This window comes from Furipterus horrens, unplaced genomic scaffold (genome assembly GCF_987537825.1).
Source record: "Furipterus horrens unplaced genomic scaffold, mFurHor1.1.pri manual_scaffold_5, whole genome shotgun sequence".
Taxonomy (NCBI): Eukaryota; Metazoa; Chordata; class Mammalia; order Chiroptera; family Furipteridae; genus Furipterus; species Furipterus horrens.
The window spans coordinates 126894187-126911997 of NW_028327175.1; the positions used below are offsets into that span (position 1 = coordinate 126894187).

The 17811-nt window shown below is 43.9% G+C and overlaps 1 protein-coding gene across 3 annotated transcripts in view; it reads right to left on the reverse strand.

The window, feature by feature from the left end:
* PRKCB (protein kinase C beta) overlaps positions 1–17544 on the reverse strand; it is a 350360-nt gene extending 332816 nt beyond the window's left edge. For all 3 annotated transcript variants that reach the window (XM_090277733.1, XM_090277732.1, XM_090277731.1), the window contains exons 1-2: positions 17168–17544; positions 16199–16230 (exon numbers count right to left, since the gene is read on the reverse strand). In XM_090277733.1, coding sequence (XP_090133859.1) covers positions 16199–16230; positions 17168–17340 — 205 coding nt within the window. In that variant the 5' untranslated portion in view covers positions 17341–17544. The remainder of the gene's footprint in view (positions 1–16198; positions 16231–17167) is intronic.
* Between the last annotated feature and the right edge of the window lie 267 nt (positions 17545–17811).

Consider the following 17811-nt stretch of genomic DNA (forward strand, 5'->3'; position numbering starts at 1 on the left):
AAGTACATATTATGGACCAAATATGGAGGTAGGTACTCCAGAAACAATGGGAAATTAGAAAGATGTGGTCCTTACTCTCATGAAACTTACACTTTGGTGAAGAAAATAGACACTAAACACTCAAAAAATTATACAATTAGAAAATGTAAAAATAACAAGGGGTTATGAGATTGTACAAAGGGGAAACCTGATTTGGAAGATCAATGAAGGACTCTCTGAGGAAGTGCCATTTGAGTTAAATTCTGAAGAGTAAGTAGGAGGTGAGCAGGGCAGGAGGAGAGGAGAGGGAGGAGCAATTCATGCTGAAGACAGCATGTTCAAAGCTCTGTAGTAGGCAGATGTGTGTCATGGTTGAGGAAGACTAGTTGGTCTTCAAGCAGAAGATGAAAAGTGAATGGGAGGGTGGTATAAGGGGAGGCACATGAGGGCCCAGATCAGGCAAAGACTTGTAATTCATGTTAAGGATTCTGCATTTAATCCTGGGAGGAGCAGAAAGCCAGCCACCAGGATATCTACTTGAAATAGGAGGTCCCTCATAACTTCATATGCTAATGCTACTTCTCTAAGTGCACTCTTTGGCCCAAATAGAATTATCAATACCCCCAACCATACATTTTGCTACACACACAAAAAATCCAGCTAACTATCAAAATTCTCATTTGCCTATACTATAAAAATGATCCCCACCGTTAGGAAGAGAATGAAGACCTTCAAATAAAGAGCTTTCCCACCATCACAACAAGACAAGAGGTGCCCTGCCAACCTCACCCTCCACCTTCACCCACACTACTTGCCAGCTTCTTCTTCAACCCAAAAGAATGCATAAACATTCCATCCAAAGGGTGAAGAAATTAAATTTTTAAATTTAAAAGTTGAAATGGTCAGAAATCTTTTTTAAAAATAATTTATTTGTTTGTTTGTTTATTTTCAGAGAGAGGGGAAAGGAGAAAGAGAGGGAGAGAAACATCACTGTGTGGTTGCCTCTCACTTGCGCCCCCAACTGGGAACCTGATGTGCAACCTAGTCATGTGCCCTGACTGGGAATCAAAAGAAATCTTTTTAAAGTTGAAATGCCATCAATATCTTTTCAGAACGAGGCAGCAGATGGGGCTGTCACAGATTTCAATTCAACTTTCTGACGTTTCTCACACATTAAAGCACTGAATGCCAGGAAACAACTGCATGGACATCACTGCACTCACCCATGTTCAAACCACCTCTCAGCCCCCAGCCAGGCACTCCTCCATCAGAGCCACGATGAGGTGCACCCAACACTCCTGACCACGACATGTACGCACTCTCGTTCTTGCATCATCTTGATTCATGAGCACTCCTCTTGCCTCCTCAATAAGATTATAAACTCAGTAAGGACAAGGCAGTGCCCAGCCCTAGGAGTAATGGAAATGGATGCTGTTTATTGAGTGTTCCATCTATGTCGAGTGCTAAGAAAACATTTGACCTGTGCCCTATAAATAAGCTACTTCATTATTGCCATTTACCCCTGAAGACACGAAGCTCAGAGAGTTTAAGTAACATGATCAAGGTTCCATAACAAGAAGCCAAAATTTAAACCAACACCTTCCTGTCTCCAAAGCAAAAACCCTCCCAAGCATGGCAGCACATGCACAAAACCAGGTGCTGGATCCATGCCAGCAGCAGAGAGCAAGCAAAGGAGGGAAAACTGCTTTCAAAGGAGGAAGAAGTCCTACGGCCCTCTGCATCTAAGGATTCCCCCACTGTCAGAACCATAAATACAGCCCAGTAACCACTTCCCAAAATAGAACCATCAACAATATGACGGATTGGAAAATCCAGATGTCTCTTTATGGTGTGGAAATGGCAAGAGCCCCTAGATTCTCTGGTAACACTTCCCCACTGCTTCCAAATGGCCATTTCAGTTTCTCCAACCTGACCTCCAACCCCACAAGCTTGGAATTTCACTATAATTATTGTTTTAAAATGTATCTCATCCTCTCCTTTTTCAAACATCTGACCATTTAATTCACCCACACACATTTCACTTTAAAGCAATGACAAGAACCACTGGTCACTAGTCACTTTCTAGTCACTAAACTGCCTTCACAAGGCCTAAAGCCTACGGTAGGATGTTCGGCTCCCAGCAGCCCCTCACTCACTCCCTTCCTTCCTGTGCCCTGCATGTGCCCTGCTCTCTCTTCCATGTCTCAACCTGTGCTGCACTCTGCCTGAAACACCCTCCCCAACCCTGCCCCCATTGTCAATCTGGGAACTCCTACTTCTGAGGTAAGATTGTTCCCAAATGTAGTCTCCTCTTCTGAATCTTTTCCACCTTCCCAGGAGAAAGAATGTCATCCAAAGTACTTTACACCTTCAGTGTAGCACTTTTCACTTATGCATCAGAACTAATTAGCCAAGTGTTAATCTACCCTCAAAACACCAGGGAGATCTCCAAGGTCAAAGACAGTGTTATATTTTTTTTCTTCAAAACCCATATGGCAACATGATAATATACAATATATTTTTTCAAAGTTATTTATTAATTGTTGTTCTCCTTCTACAAGAATGTAAGTTGCATGAGGACAGGGTCTATGTCCTGCTCATAGTTGTAGTTCCAGTGTCTAGTACAGTACCTTATACATCACAGGCACTCAATATTGACTGAATAAATGAATAGATGGACAGATAGCTACATGAATAGGGAAATGAATAAGTGGATGGATGACAGACAGATGGATAAATGGATGACTGGATCGATGGGTGGATGGATGGGTAAATGTATAGATGATGGATAAATACAAGGATGGCTGGGTGGATAGATGAATGGATTGGTGGGTGAGTGGGTGAATAGATGGATGGGTGGATAAAGGCAGGATCATGTTTTACCAGCCCAAAGTCATGGAGTTATGAAGAGAGAGAGCTAATATTTGAAATCATATTAGTTTGATTTTTGAACCTGCACTCTCAAGCCCAATTTATATTGCATATCTAGAAGCCCACAGTCTGTTCACTGGGCAGTGGCAAGGTGGAGGAAGAAGGAATCTAGAATTTCTCCCAAGAATATGGTTATTGTTGAGCTAAGTTAATTTCCATCTACCTAAGAAATGCCAAGACTCAACAGGAGGGGATCAGAACCCTTAGAGTCTGGGTTTGAAGTCCCCTTCCTACTCAGTAGGGTGGCTTTCTGCATATGGGCTGAGAGAAAACAAGACACCTGGGAAGCACAAACAAGCAAGACAAAGGATAACTAAAAGGTACCAACAACAGCAACAATAACAATAGTAATAGAGAAAGATAGACACTCCTGAATAGAAGCTACCATCTTCTCCAGACCCTGCCAGAGCCTGCTGTTGCTGTGCCTTTCTGTCCTCTGCAACATCAAGATTCCTCCCAACCCCAAACATTTCCAATAAAGACTCGGAACTCTCCTTCCCTATTCACAAGGAGGAATAGTCAGTATGAAATTAAGCCCAGAGACTGAAGAGAACCAGGCTCAACAGTAGGTAAAAGGGAAGGTGGAGAAGAGGTTTACAGGTAGAAACTAATATAGCTTTATGTTCTCATAATTCCCTGTAGTTCCTTTATAATAAAATAGAACACTTACTAAGTGCCTATATATGTGTTAGAGATTTTAAAAACATCTTAGTGCCAAACTGGGACTTTCTCCTGGATGAAATCAGAGAGATAGAAAGAGTTGACAAAGAATCTTTCTCTATATGTGTGTAATGAATGCCATTTATTATAAAACTTCATTAAATTGTCTTGCAAATGAACAGTTGTAGATATCAAACCTGGAGCCAAGGTGAGGAAAGAGTTGGGAGGCAATGTGAGTAATCCTGTGTCTTTCACTGCAATGCTTTGGCTCTCTTTTCATTTTTTCTCAATCTATTAGCTTAGACTCAACCCTCCACCTCTAAAATGGTCTAATTTTTCTGCTTTAGAACAGCCACCTCAACTGCAACACCAGAACAAAAAGAAAGTCAGCTCATGATCTGAGCTATTAGCTGAAAGGAGATGAAGTTCTCAGTCAAATGGAAAGAAACCATCTTAAAGTAACTATGTAATTCTACTAAATGTTCATCTTACTTGCCACGATGGCACAGATAACAAGTCAGGGCTTCTCCTCAGGATGTCAGAGATAAGCCCTGCTGCGTATCTTTACCCAGGATATGGGCACTTTTAGCTCTGGTTCCTTGACAACTAAGATGCTGCCTAGTTACTGCAGAGAATGGGAAGTTTGGTTTTTGTTTTAATTCTCAGACCAAAGAATTCCCTGACTCTGCCTCAACCATTACGTAGCTTAGCATCCCATTATGCAGTCCCATAGCACCCTGTACATTTCCTTCAAAGTACTTTAACAAACATGAAATAAATATTGGTGCAATGATGTGTAGAATGTCATGTCTCCCGCCCCCCCATTACACTGTACACTCTATGACCATAAGGATTGTCTCTATGTCATTCACCATTGTATTCCCACCACCTAAAACAGTACCTGACTCATAGAGTGTAATGAGGGAAAGAAGGAAGGAAGGGAGGAAGGAAGGAATGAAAAACAGATGTATATGGTAAATATACAAATTTCCTATCAGATTTTCAAGTAGCCATCACACCTCCAAATGCCATATGTAAACACTGAAATTTATATACTCTGTAAGAAAGCTAACAGTCGCTCTATGGAGTTACACAATTTCAATGGAGAGATTAGATGAGTGAGGTCAAATAATCCATGATATTATGTCAAATGCCAAAATAATAAGAAACAAAGCTTTTAAGTGCATCAGCCAGAGATGATGAGCTTTTCAGGTGATCTCCTTACCCACCCAAGAATTCACTGGACTTGAGTGTCAAAAAAAAGAAGAGAATGGATTTCAAATTGTATTTAGTAATTTAACAACCTGTAACTTTTTAAAAAGCATCCAGAGAAGATCCCTATTCTCAAAACTGTGACACGTTGATCTATTTACATATGAGAATGTATGTGCACATTGCAAGGTTGGGGGGTAGAGAGAGAGGAAAGAAAGAAACCCTGACAGCAAGAATGGGGATAAGTTAGTTCCAAACCTTCAGTTTATCTTTTGACCAATTACCTTCTCTATATCTTTTTTCTATTGACTCATATACATCAAAACATGCTGTAGCAGGTTCTGAGTAGTAACCAGAGTATTATTAGTACTCAGAAACAATATATATATTTTAAGTTAACTTTCCAAGAAACTTATGTTTTAGCAACTAGATTTTCAAAGGTCATATTTTCCATATTTACTTAGAAGGGAAGTCTGTTGCCCAGTGACAAAGTTTCAGACTTGCCCTGAGCACTCTACAGCTTTAAATTAATTTACTGTTGCCTCTCCAACAAATCAGCCCTCATTTATAAGACCCAACATTAACCCACCTACAGATTTTTATTTCAGTTGAGTGAGACTTTGAGCCTGAAATCCCACTTCAGGTGGGAAAAATTAAAAAGTAAAACCATCAAACACAAAGTCCAGAAGCCTCTGTCTTTTATCCACATAGAACCCCCAGGACACATTCAGGATAAGCCAAAAGGTGAGTGGAGTTTCACTCACAGGCCTCTAGAATCTGCTTCTGGAAGGGAGAGAAGTAGTACTATTAAAGCAAGCTCCGCTAACATGCAACCTGATATGGTGATTGCATGCACACATACACACACATGCCCTCTTTATGAATTTACTGAGAAAATTCAACCTAGTTTGCAGGATACCATATTATAGTCCATAGAAAAAACAATACCAAAAATAAAATTAACTTTAATTAATATTTAATGGATGTTTTTTAAAAAGTGCATATTCTAATCTGTATGTGTTAACTACAGATGAAAATGAACTTGCAGAGTAGGTGTTGATGAAATAATAATGGTTAGGTTCATGGAAGATTTGGGGGTTTTTTAGGAATAATTTCTATTAGAAGGCTTAAAAACATGTTTTCTAGTCAGCACAGAAAAGGGAAGGGCTGAATTACTCATTATAATCATCGTCTTCATAGTCATAAAATTAGTGCATTGGATTTTTCTATACAGTCCATGGCAAGTTTAGATCTCTCTCACAAGGTCTGGGGTGAGAAAAGATACTCTTTTTTTTTTTTTTTTTTTTTTTTTTTTTTTTTTTCAGATTTAATGTGTTTTATTGATTAAATTATTACATTTGTGCCAATTTCCCTTCCCTCTGCTCCCCTCCACCCGGTGGCCCCCCTCCCTCCAGTTGTCCCCCCCTTTTAGATTATGTCCATTAGTTGTGCATACAGTTCCTCCCAACCTCTCTCCGTCTATTCCATTCCCTCCTACCTTGATCCCCAATTCCTATATCATCTCCCTCCCTTTCCCCATTCCCCCTCCCTGTTGACCTCCCCCCAATATGCTTCCCGTACCCACAGTTCCTCTTCCACTCTCATTGCCTATTTAGTTTGCCTTTGTTTCATCTCCCTAGCTTCTGTTTTTTTTTAGACCAGTCCCTTTAACATCTCATATAACAGTGGTTTGGATCTAATGAACTCTTTCAGTTTTATTTTGTCCTGGAAACACTTTCTCTGTCCTTCTATTCTGAATGACAATTTCGCTGGATAGAGTATTCGTGGTTGTAGGTTTTGGATTTTCATTACTTTGAATATTTCTTGCCAGTCTCTTCTTGCCTGTAGGGTTTCCCTTGAGAAGTCAGCTGATAGTCTAATTGGGACCCCTTTGTACATAATTCTTTTCTTCTCTCTTGCTGCTTTTAAGATTCTCTCTTTATCTTTAATTTTTGACATTTTGATTATAGTGTGTCTTGGAGTGGTTCTCCCTGGGTCCAGTCTCTTGGGAACTCTCCTTGCTTCCTGGACCTGCAGGTCTATTCCCTTCCCCAAGTCTGGGAAGTTCTCCTTTATTATATTTTCACTCAATTTTTCAAGTTCTAGTTCATCTTCCTCATTCTCTGGCAAACCAATGATTCTTATGTTGGGCCTTTTATAACTGTCCCAGAGGTTTCTGATCCTTTCATTGTTGCTTCCCATTTCCTCTCGCTGCATTGGTTGACTGCTTGTTCCTTCTCCATATTCCAGTTTGTTGAAATGAACTCTGGATTTTATTTCCTTTCCTTCTGTCTCGTATGCGGTTTTGTTCCTTTCGTTATGAAAGTTTTTTGCTTCTTTCATATCTTTTTCCTGCTCTTTTGTGAATTCTGTAAGCCACCTGATAACAATGGCCCAGAACTGAGCATCTGACAGGTTTCTTATCTGTTCATCTGTCAGGTTCTCTATCTGCTGCCTGGTGAGTTGTGTTACCAGTATTTCTATAGTTGCCTGCCTCATTTTGACAGATGCGTTTTGTTTTCTTGGGCTGGCTGTCGGGGGCAGTGCCTGTGTACGCGTCACAAATTAGCGACCGGCGCCTGCCTGTCCGCGACCCATTTCGCAGCCCTGTGGTGCTTTCTTTGGGGGCGGGGGTCCAAGATGGATTCACACAGTTATTCAGCTAGGAGACCGGGATCCGTCCTCCCGCCCCCCCTGGGCCTCACTGTTCAAGGCGATGCGGTGGCTGCTTTCCCCAGCGCCGGAGTCGCGCACCGCCAGGGGCTTGGCCGCTGGGATTCCTCGCCGGGGTCGCGCACCGCCAGGGGCTTGCGCAGCCGGGATTCCTCGCCGCCCGCCACTCCGGGTGTGACCGCAAACAGCACTGCCCTCTTTAACTCTTACCTGCCCAAATGGCACCGCTGGTTTATAACTTCATATGTTGGACTTCCGTGTAGTTTTATTTTCTGGAATTTCTAGTTATCCTTTGTTTTGAAGTAGTTGTATTCCTCTATAGTTGTAGAGGGAGACCTAGCGTGTCCGTCTAAGCCTCCATCTTGGCCGGAAGTCCCGAGAAAAGATACTCTTAACAAGCCTGGCTGTCTGGGCATAGGCACTGAACTGTGCACTCCCTGGTGTTACCCAAAGCTTATGAAGAAACATATCTGAGGAGAAAACCCATCTACATATACGAAAACGGTAGAGTCATCTAATGAATTCCAGAATTAACTTTGTCCCACGGTTTCCTGCAGCTAATTAAGTAATAATAATCATCTTACTTGAGTCATCAGCATTTTGTGTGAATACTTCTCTTGCATCACCTCAGTACTCCTAACCATAACCATATAAGGTAGGTGTTACTAGCCTCATGTTACAGATGAGAAAATTGAGACCCCTATAGGTGGATAATTTGCCCAAGGCCACACAATGAGTAGGTAGCACAGCAGAGATTTAACCCAGTTCAATCTCACTCCAACCCCATGCTACAAATACTGAATCTCTATATTTTATTGCCTCCCTATTTCTACTGAAGTGACTTCCTTTTTAGTTTTTATTTTACTGTCCTCACCCGAGGACTTTTTTTTTTTCATTGCTTCAAGAGAGAGAGAAAGAGAGAAACATCAATGTGAAAGAAGAACATTGATTATCTGCCTTCTCATATGCACTCTGTCTAGGGATAGAACCCACAACATTTCAGACTATGGGACAACACTCAAACCAACTGAACCACACCAGCCATGGCTGAAGAGACTTACTTTAAAAAAAATTAATTTCCAGGACTTCCAGCGAACATGGAGGTGTCGACAGACATGCTGCATCTCCCTCCAAAACTAAGAAGGAACACAATTATCTCAAAACTAGAGACAACCAGAAGTTCCAGAAAATAGATGGAAGTCCAACGTATGAAGTTATAAAGAAGTGGTGCTTGTCCGGACAGGTAGGAGGCTGCGAAGCCGGGGCAGAGAGGTCAAGCTGTGCTGGCAGCGGCAGCTGCAATGACGGTGGTGGGATGGCGGTAAGCACAGACACCCATATTTAAGGGGAGGCAAGAAGTACTTGCAGGGCACTGCTGGCAGCAGACCAGACCTGTCAGCTTGCGATTCCAACGCCCGGGAAGGCAGACCCCCATTGCCTTGGACTGTGAGACCCAGAGGGGGTGGGCGCAGAGGAGAAGGCTCCCAGTCTCTCAGTGCCGAGTGAATGGCAGGAATCTAACTTGGACCCCCACCCCCACACAAAAGGCCACAGTGTGGTTAGAAGAGTCACCCAGTAGTGACGAGTCCATGGGGCTCCACTCCTACAGCTTAGGAGGAGTGACAGCCCCGCCCAGGAAGCAAAGATAAACACAAAACTGTCAGGAGATCCCAATCACGCAGCTGACCAGACAGCAAATATCTAACCTAAGGAAGCAGCAGATAGGAAATCTTTCTGAGGCACAGTTCAGAGCTTTGGTTATACAAATGCTTACAAATCTAACAGCAGATCTTAAACAAGACGGGGAAGGAATGAAGCCTAGTCCTGCTGAAATGAACAAAAACACATACAAAACTAGTGGTGAGGGAAAGAAAACCAGGGATCAAATCAACAAATCGGAACACAGGGAAGGAAAAAAACAGTACAACCAGTGCAGAAAGAGGAAATAAAGTGAGGAAAATGAGGAGAGGCTCAGAAACTTATGGAACAGCTATAAGCGGGCCAACATCCAAATCATAGGGCTGCCAGGAGGTGAAGAAGAAGAACTAGAAACTGAAAAATTATGTGAAAAAATAATAAAGCAGAACTTCCCAAACTTGGGGAAGGAAATAGACTTACAGGTCCAGGAAGCACAGAGAGTTCAAAAAAATCTGGACCCAGGGAGAACCACACCAAGACACATTATAATCAAAATGTCAAAAATTAAGGATAAAGAGAGAATCTTAAAAGCAGCAAGAGAGAAGAAGAAAATCACATACAAAGGGGTCCCAATAAACCTATCAGCTGATTTCTCAAAAGAAACTCTGCAGGCAAGAAGGGACTGGCAAGAAATATTCAAAGTAATGAAAAGCAAAAACCTACAACCACTATTTTTCTATCCAGCGAAGCTGTCATTCAGAATAGAAGGGCACAAAAAGTGTTTCCAGGACAAAGTAAAACTGAGTTAATCAGATCCAAATCACTGTTATATGAAATGTTAAAGGGACTTATTTAGAGAAAGAGGTTCAAAACTATAAACATTAAAATGAAAACTGTATCACAACCACTAACAACAGAAACTAGGGAACCAAAACAAAGGCAAACTAAGTAGGCAAAGAGAGTGGGAAAAGAATTATAGATATGAGGAACATTTTGTGGGGAGGTCAGCAGGGAGGGTGGATGTGGGTAAGGGAGAGAGATGGTACAGAAATTAAGAAGCATAGTAGGAGGAAGTGGAGTAGACAGGAAGAGGTTGAGAAGAACTATATGCACAACCAATGGACATGGACTAAAAGGGAGGGACAACTGGAGGGAGGGGGTCACTGGGTGGAGGGGAGTAGAGGGAAAAGAAATTGCAACAACTATAACAGCATAATCGATAAAGCATATTAAAAAATAATAATAATTTCCTCTCCCCCAAAGTGCAAACACTTCTTGGGGTAACAGTCAAATTCCATCTAAAGGCTCATCTTCTAGGCTCCTCTAAAGAATGCCCTAAGAACTACATAACACTGAAGAAAGAAATTAAGGAAGATATAAATAAATGGAAGCATATACCATGTTCATGGATGGGAAAAATCAACATAATTAAAATGTCCATAATACCCAAAGCAATTTATAGATTCAACACAATCCCTATTAAAATACTAGTAGCATATTTCACAGACCTAGAACAAATACTTCAAACATTTATATGGAACAAAAAAAAAAAAAAAAAAAAATAGCCACAGCAATTTTGATACAGAAGAACGCAACAGGACAAATCACAATACCTGGTATCAAGCTATACTACAAAGCCACTGTAATCAAAACAGCCTGGTACTGGCATAAGAACAGACATATAGAACAATGGAACAGAATAGAGAGTCCAGAAATAAACCCAGGCCTATAAGGTCAACTAACATTTGACAAAGGGGGAAGGAACATAAAATGGAGTGAGAAGAGCCTTTTCAACAAATGGTGCTGGGAGAACTGGACAGGGACATGCAAGAAAATGAAACTAGACCACCAACTTACACCACACACCAGAATAAACTCAAAATGGATCAAAGACTTAAATGTAAGCCGTGACACCATGTAAGTCCTAGAGGAAAACATTGGCAGGACAATTTCAGATATCCCAAGTAGGAATATTTTCACGGATACATCTCCTAAAGCAACGGAAATAAAGGAAAAAAAAAACAAATGGGACTACATCAAACTAAAGAGTTTCTGCTCAGAAAAAGAAAACATCAGCAAGATGAAAAGGGAACCAACCATATGAGAAAACATATTTGCCAATGATACCTCAGACAAGGGATTGATCTCCAAAACATATTAAAAACATACACATCTCAACACCAAGAAGACAGACAACCCAATTTAAAAGTGGGCAAAGGAACTGAACAAACACTTCTCCAGAAAGGACATACAGAGGGTCCAAAGGCATATGAAAGAATGCTCAACATCACTAGTCATCAGGGAGATGTAAATAAAAACCACAATGAGATACCACCTCACACCAGTCAGAATGGCCATCATCAACAAATCAACAAGCAACAAGTGCTGGCGAGGACGTGGAGAAATGGGAACCCTAGTGCACAGTTGGTGGGAATGCACACTGGTGCAGCCACTATGAAAAACAGTATGGAATTTCCTCAAAAAACTAAAAATGGAACTGTCTTTTGAACCAGCGATTCCACAGCTAGGATTATACCCGAAGAATACTGAAACACCAATGGAAAAGAACCATGTACCCCTATGTTCATAGCAGTGCTATTTACAATAGCCAAGTGCTGGAAACAGCCTAAGTGCCCATCTGTAGATGAGTGGATCAAAAAACTGGTTGGTACATTTATACAACGGAATACTATGCAGCAGAAATAAGAAACTCCTGCCATCTGCAGTAACGTGGATGGAACTAGAGAGAATTATGCTTAGTGAAATAAGCCAGGCAACAAAAGACAAATACCATATGATATCACCTAATACAGGAAGCTAATGAAGAACACCAACAAACAAGCAAAATTGAACCAGAGGCATGTAAACAAGGAACAGACTAACAGTACCAGGGCAAAGGAGGTGAGGGAGAGACGGGGGTTAATTAGGGGTAGGGTTTAGTAAAGGAACTAATATAAGTAACCCATGGTCATGTACAATGAGGTGCGGATTGGCTGTGGGAAAAGGGGTGGGCTGGGTGGGGGGGAACAATGGGGGGAAAAGTGGAACAACTGTGATAGAAAAACAGTAAATAAATCAAAAATTTAAAAGATTGAACAAAACACTTGAAAAACATAAAATGACCAGTCAAAAATATTTCATTGCAGCCAATATCAAAAGGTTCATCTTCAATGAGCAACATTTGATAAATTCCTATTAAATAATCACACCTCAACTTGAATGGCTCAGAAATTCACTTAAGTCTGCCGTCATTTTAACACTTAGCAAAGCAAAACTCCTTGTGTTTGTGCTTTGGAATCTACAGCCAACCAACCAGACACATGAACAACGAGCAAGTAATATAGCTCTGTTAATTTGTAAAAAGAGAGAGAGAGAGAGAGAGAGAGAGAGAGAGAGAGAGAGAGAGAGAGAGAGATGGGAATTATGTTGTGTCAGCTACCCTAAATTGGAACAAAAATTTTTCAGGGCTAACTGAACAAGTTTTATAATTAAAATGCATAGAAGTTCAGTTTTCTGAAATCAGATTAGCCACATTAAGTCATTTATGAATAACAAATACCAAAGTTTTCTGGAACCCACCCCCAAAATTTATTTTTTGTCCTGTCAATTCTAGTATTACCATTTGTAGGGGAGATTCCTAATAGCCTAGCAAAATCCATTCTCCTGTTCTTATACAGTGATAGAGTTTAAGTAATAGTTGACCAATTAACATTCTATTTCCTGACCACCCTTGAAGCTAAATGTAATGATGTAACTGTTATCACCAACTTAACATAAGCAGAAGTAAAGTGTGCAATTCACACACAGGAAAAAAAAAAAAAAAAAAGAATGCCCTAGAGAGAACTCTACTTTGCTTATCTGAGGGGTCTCACTTCTACTCCAGAAATAAAGCAGATTCATAATAAGGATTCTGAGCCTCAGTCCCCTGTCACTAGAGACATCCTTAAACTACTTCTTAAACTAAAAACAGAGTGGAAACACAAAGGGAGAAATTAGGTAGCAATCTATCCAGAGTTCTGTCCTCTCGCAGTACAAAAGCAAGAAAATCTGTTCTTAAGCTCCCCTGATCATACAGAAATCCATAATTCCCCATGGTTTATGGACTTGGTGTCTGTGCTCTTACCCCATCCCAGCATCCCCAGTTTCCATGACAGCACAGTGGAGCACAGAGGCTCAGTAGTTTCCTTGCCTTGTGATCATCCTACACACCACCGTGCCAAGAATGACAAGAGACTGTATCCTCTCTCCCCTTCTACTTTTGAAATGGAACACCCCACTCACACACACACCCTTGCTTTTAGTAGGGAACATGGCTACTTGAAACTAACACCTACTCCTCTGCAGCATGGTGTGGTTATGTCATTAAGTTCTAGCTAAAAGCAAAGAGGCAAAAGTCTTTTATGGCAACTTCCATAGTGACAGTGCTTTTCTTTACCCTTTCCTTCCAGCTGACTAAAATTGGATGTGATGACTGGATAGTCCAGCATCCTTCTTGTACCATGAGATCATTGTCACTCCTGGGATGGTGAAACAGAAAATTGAAAGGAACCTAGGGCCTTGGGCTCTGGACCCCTGACTTCTGGGTGAGAATAAAATCTTATGCATTTTCTATAAATCGTTGATCCCATTTTAATTAGGTTGACTTTAAGAGGAAATATATGGTACCAAAAATACTAAGATAAAGAACTCTTCTGTGGTTTGCAAATTAGTCCCAGGTAACTCTGAGCATATCTGAGAATAATCTTCCCCCTTCCTGGATGTCCCCATCCTAAGCATCTCAATTTCAGGAGCTTCCATTGGCCTCAGCCCCTCTCTGGCTTCTTCTGTCTCCAGCCCAAATGGAATATACTGCCAAAACAGTGACACATCATGACCAGATGCTCACACCTGCATTCTGACGCTTAGCTGGCAACTGGTTCCATAACAAAACAACCCCTGCAGAGCCAGTCTTCTCTCACACCGGTTGCCCCACCATTGGGGACATTTGGGGACAACCATAAGAGCTAATATTTTACAAGTGCTTACTATGCCTAAGCTCTGCGTTAAGCATCTTATATATTGCAACCACTTTGAGCCACTCAGCAACTTTTTAAGGTAGATACTGTTATTGGACTCATTTTATAGATGAAGAACCCAAGATACAAAGAGGCTGAATAACATGCCTGGGATTCAAACTCACAGGGACCTGCCTGACAGCCTGTGCACATGCCCTTTAGCCTACATTCCTTCTCAGGGAGAGGAGAAAAAGAAAGGCAATGAAAATTTAGAAGTAGGCACTTCTACTCAAAAGCAGCCATATTTCATTAGAAACCTTAACTCTGCTTCACTCTCACCACACCAGAAACTTCCTATCATTTTACCCTGCTTCAGATATGTCATCACCTGCACAGTCTAAAGCGGCCTTCCCAATGATTAATAACTGCAGAACAGGTGGGCCAGGACAGTAGCAGTAAAAATATTCCAGTCACCCACTGACTTCAGCATGAGACAAAGACAGAAACCAACTCATGGTAATGAACAGTAACCTCAGAGATCTTCTACACATTCTGGCAGCAAGTCACCATGGGTATTTTCTTGAGGGGTCAAAGTTTTAGAAAACAACCCAACTGTTTGCACCAGTACCTAAGTTGCTGGGATTCAGGAAGTCCCCCAATGCAATGCATGAAACTTGGGGTTGCAGTCTTGTCAGAGAGGTTTGGTGGGTCTACAGGGGTCAGGAGCTAAGCTGGCCCTTTCCCACATCTCAGGTAAGAGGACACAAGTCTCAGAAGACAGCATTCTGTGCAACTGCCAATGACACTCACACTCATGGAGATAACTTTACTCTTTCCTGGAGGGTAGAAGTGCTAAAACCAAACTGTCAGTCAGGGCTAAGTCACATCTCTAGCTCTTTAATGCTTAAATGTTTTCTTCTCCTGATGTAAACTCAGCTCACCAGGGTGGTTAATGTGCCCTTCGGACACCTCAGAAACATGACATTCCTCACCAAACTCAACCACACCTAGCCTAAAACTTGGAGGGGGGTTGGGGGGTACCTTCCAAACCAGAAATTACCAACTCAAATGCCTACAGATGCCAGCAATGGGTAAAGCCTGCATGGTTGGGATCAATGGAGACAAAGTGGTAAGTGTGCAACCCTCTGGGCAAACAGCCACTCTCAATTCCAATTGATTGTTCCTACAAGAAAGTAGGACCAATTCTCAGCACACTTAAAGGTAGAAATTCAGACATGTATGTGAAATTTCCCAGTTCAAAACTGTTGACATTAAATTCAAAAATGTTGGAGAGGGGGGCAGGGGAGTATAAGGGAGCTAAATGAGAATGAAAAATATATAATAAAAATATTAAAATAAAATAATAAATTCAAAAATATTTGACACCCTAAGGGCTCACCACAGCTACAGGTGATTTGGCCCTGGAGATCAAATTTGCAACCGGAGACTACTGTGGCCACCTTGTACATGATTAAAAGACATTGCCAGGTTGGGCCTTCCTGGCTTGGGTCAAGAATCTCAAACCAGATGCAAGGACCCACTTGGAGTCCTTCCGTATCTAGCCAGAAGATAGAAAGGGTGATTTAAACCAAGATCTGAGAGGTATCCCATTGGGAACCACCTCTTTCAGGAGGCCCAAGGGACAACCACCATCACCATTCTATGGGCCTACACCATCTGCAGAGGTGGCAGTCACCTGTGGAGACCTCCGTGAGGCAGAAAAAGAGGCAGAACCTCACTCTGTCATATGAGGAAGGGCAAGTGGGCAAAATTTAGAGAGGAAGGGTCCTCCAGAGGCAGGACTGACCAGGCAGGGTAGGTTCAAGAGACCCATTTTAAATCTTCTGATGCTGGGAAGGGAGATTGGGGTGGGGTGGGGGGGACTTCTTGGCAGGTGAGGCCTCTCAGCTCCACCCACCTTTCCTGGATGGAACATCATCTGCCTCATATAAATATACCCCTTAAAAGGACCCCTCTGTGGTGATGAATCCTAGCTTGGGAAGTCACTCTGACAGATGTGATTTCTTTACTCTGCCTAACTCGGTCACTTCTAAAAAGTCCTTTTCATCTTCTCTTCCCAAAAAAGGCATCCCCAGAGCCCCACAGCCTACCTTGGCACTGGAATCCTTGCTTCCCGAAGCCCCTGCAAAGGCACAAGGAAGCAAGTTAGGCAGCTGGAGGGCTCCAGCCACCAGGGTCACACACACACACCCGCCCCGCTTCCCCCTGCCCCTCTAACCCAGGTGCAACCTCCCAGCCACAGACTGGTGCCCAAGAGTCTTCCGCCTTTGAGGAAAAGAGGGAAGGGGGAGGGGGAGCTTGGTGGTATCCCCCACCTCCCCCCAGAAGACAGAAGACAGGTGGCTGCGACCACCAGGTGGCGTTTCTGTGGTGGGGCGGCAGAGCGGAGGGTAGGCGGAAGACCTGCTCGCAAAGATGCCCGAGTACCCTTGGGGAAAGAGAAAAGATGAAGGCGGAAGGAGAGCTAGGATGAGAGAACCCCAGCGGAGGCGGTGTTCCCAGGGGCTTGGGAAAGAAGAGAGGCTTCCCCATGCCTAGAAGGGCAGCAGGGAGAAAGAGACCCGCAGGGATCTAAGGGGGAGGTCTAGGAAGTGGAGAGGGGAACACAGACCATCAGGGAGGTGCAACGAGAGAAAGCACAGGACGCAGCCACTGGAGACACAGAAGGAAAGGTTGCCCGGTGCCCACAGGGAGACAGAGGATACCCAGGGCGCTGCTCCCGGAAAGGAGGGGTGGGGGTGCGGGCGCCTGCAGCCCAGAAGGAGGTAACGAGATAGGGAACCCAGGGCAAGAGGGCACCCCCGAGGAGAGACAGACCCCACGCTCTAAGCGGCCCCTCGGCACTACAGAGGCAGCTGGGAGGGAAAGGGCAGCAGGCGCCCGGCAGCCACCCGTCCGCAGCCCTGGCAGAGGCTGGCCACCAGGGAGTCTAGGTCGGAGGGTGGAAGCGGGATACCCGGGACGCGGGGTCGGCCAGGCTGCTTGTCCCTCCGAGGCGCCGAGGGTCCCCACACGCGGCGCTGCCCTCGGGACCGAGAAGGCGCCCCGCGCGCCCTCACCAAATGAAGTCGGTGCAGTGACTGCAGAAGGTGGGCTGCTTGAAGAAGCGGGCGGTGAATTTGTGGTTCTTCACCTCGTGCACGTTCTTCTGCCGGAGGGCGCCTTTGCGGGCAAAGCGCACGGTGCTCTCTTCGCCCTCCGCCGGCGGCGTCCCCGCAGCCGGGTCAGCCATCTTGCCCGCGGGACGAGGAGCCCGCAAAGGGTGTCCCGAGGTGTGAGGCGCCGGCTGCGGCCGGGAGGAGCGGGAAAGGCGACCGCTGCTGCCACAGGGCCGGGGCTCTTCCCTGCGCTGCTCTGGCTGCAGCGCGCACGGAGATGCGGCTGTCACTCGCCCCGCTGCCACCGCTAGTCCAGCTGCGCTCAGCACCGCTGGCCCCAGTTGTGGGGGTGGGAGGCGGAGCCCAGGGATGACACGCCCCCTCGTTTGCATCGTGTGGAGGCCCCGCCCCGCTAGCTGCTTTACATATTGGCACCCAGCGGCTGCGGACCTCCAGGGGAAGCTTTCCCAGACGCAGCCGTGAGGTCATCAGAATCCAGCCTCGCCCCTACTCACCCTGGGCCCGGGATGGAACTAAGGAGATGAGAATCTTGGGTGCCACCGGGGGAAGAGAACGGAAGGGCCAACTGAGGCTGGGAATGGGGG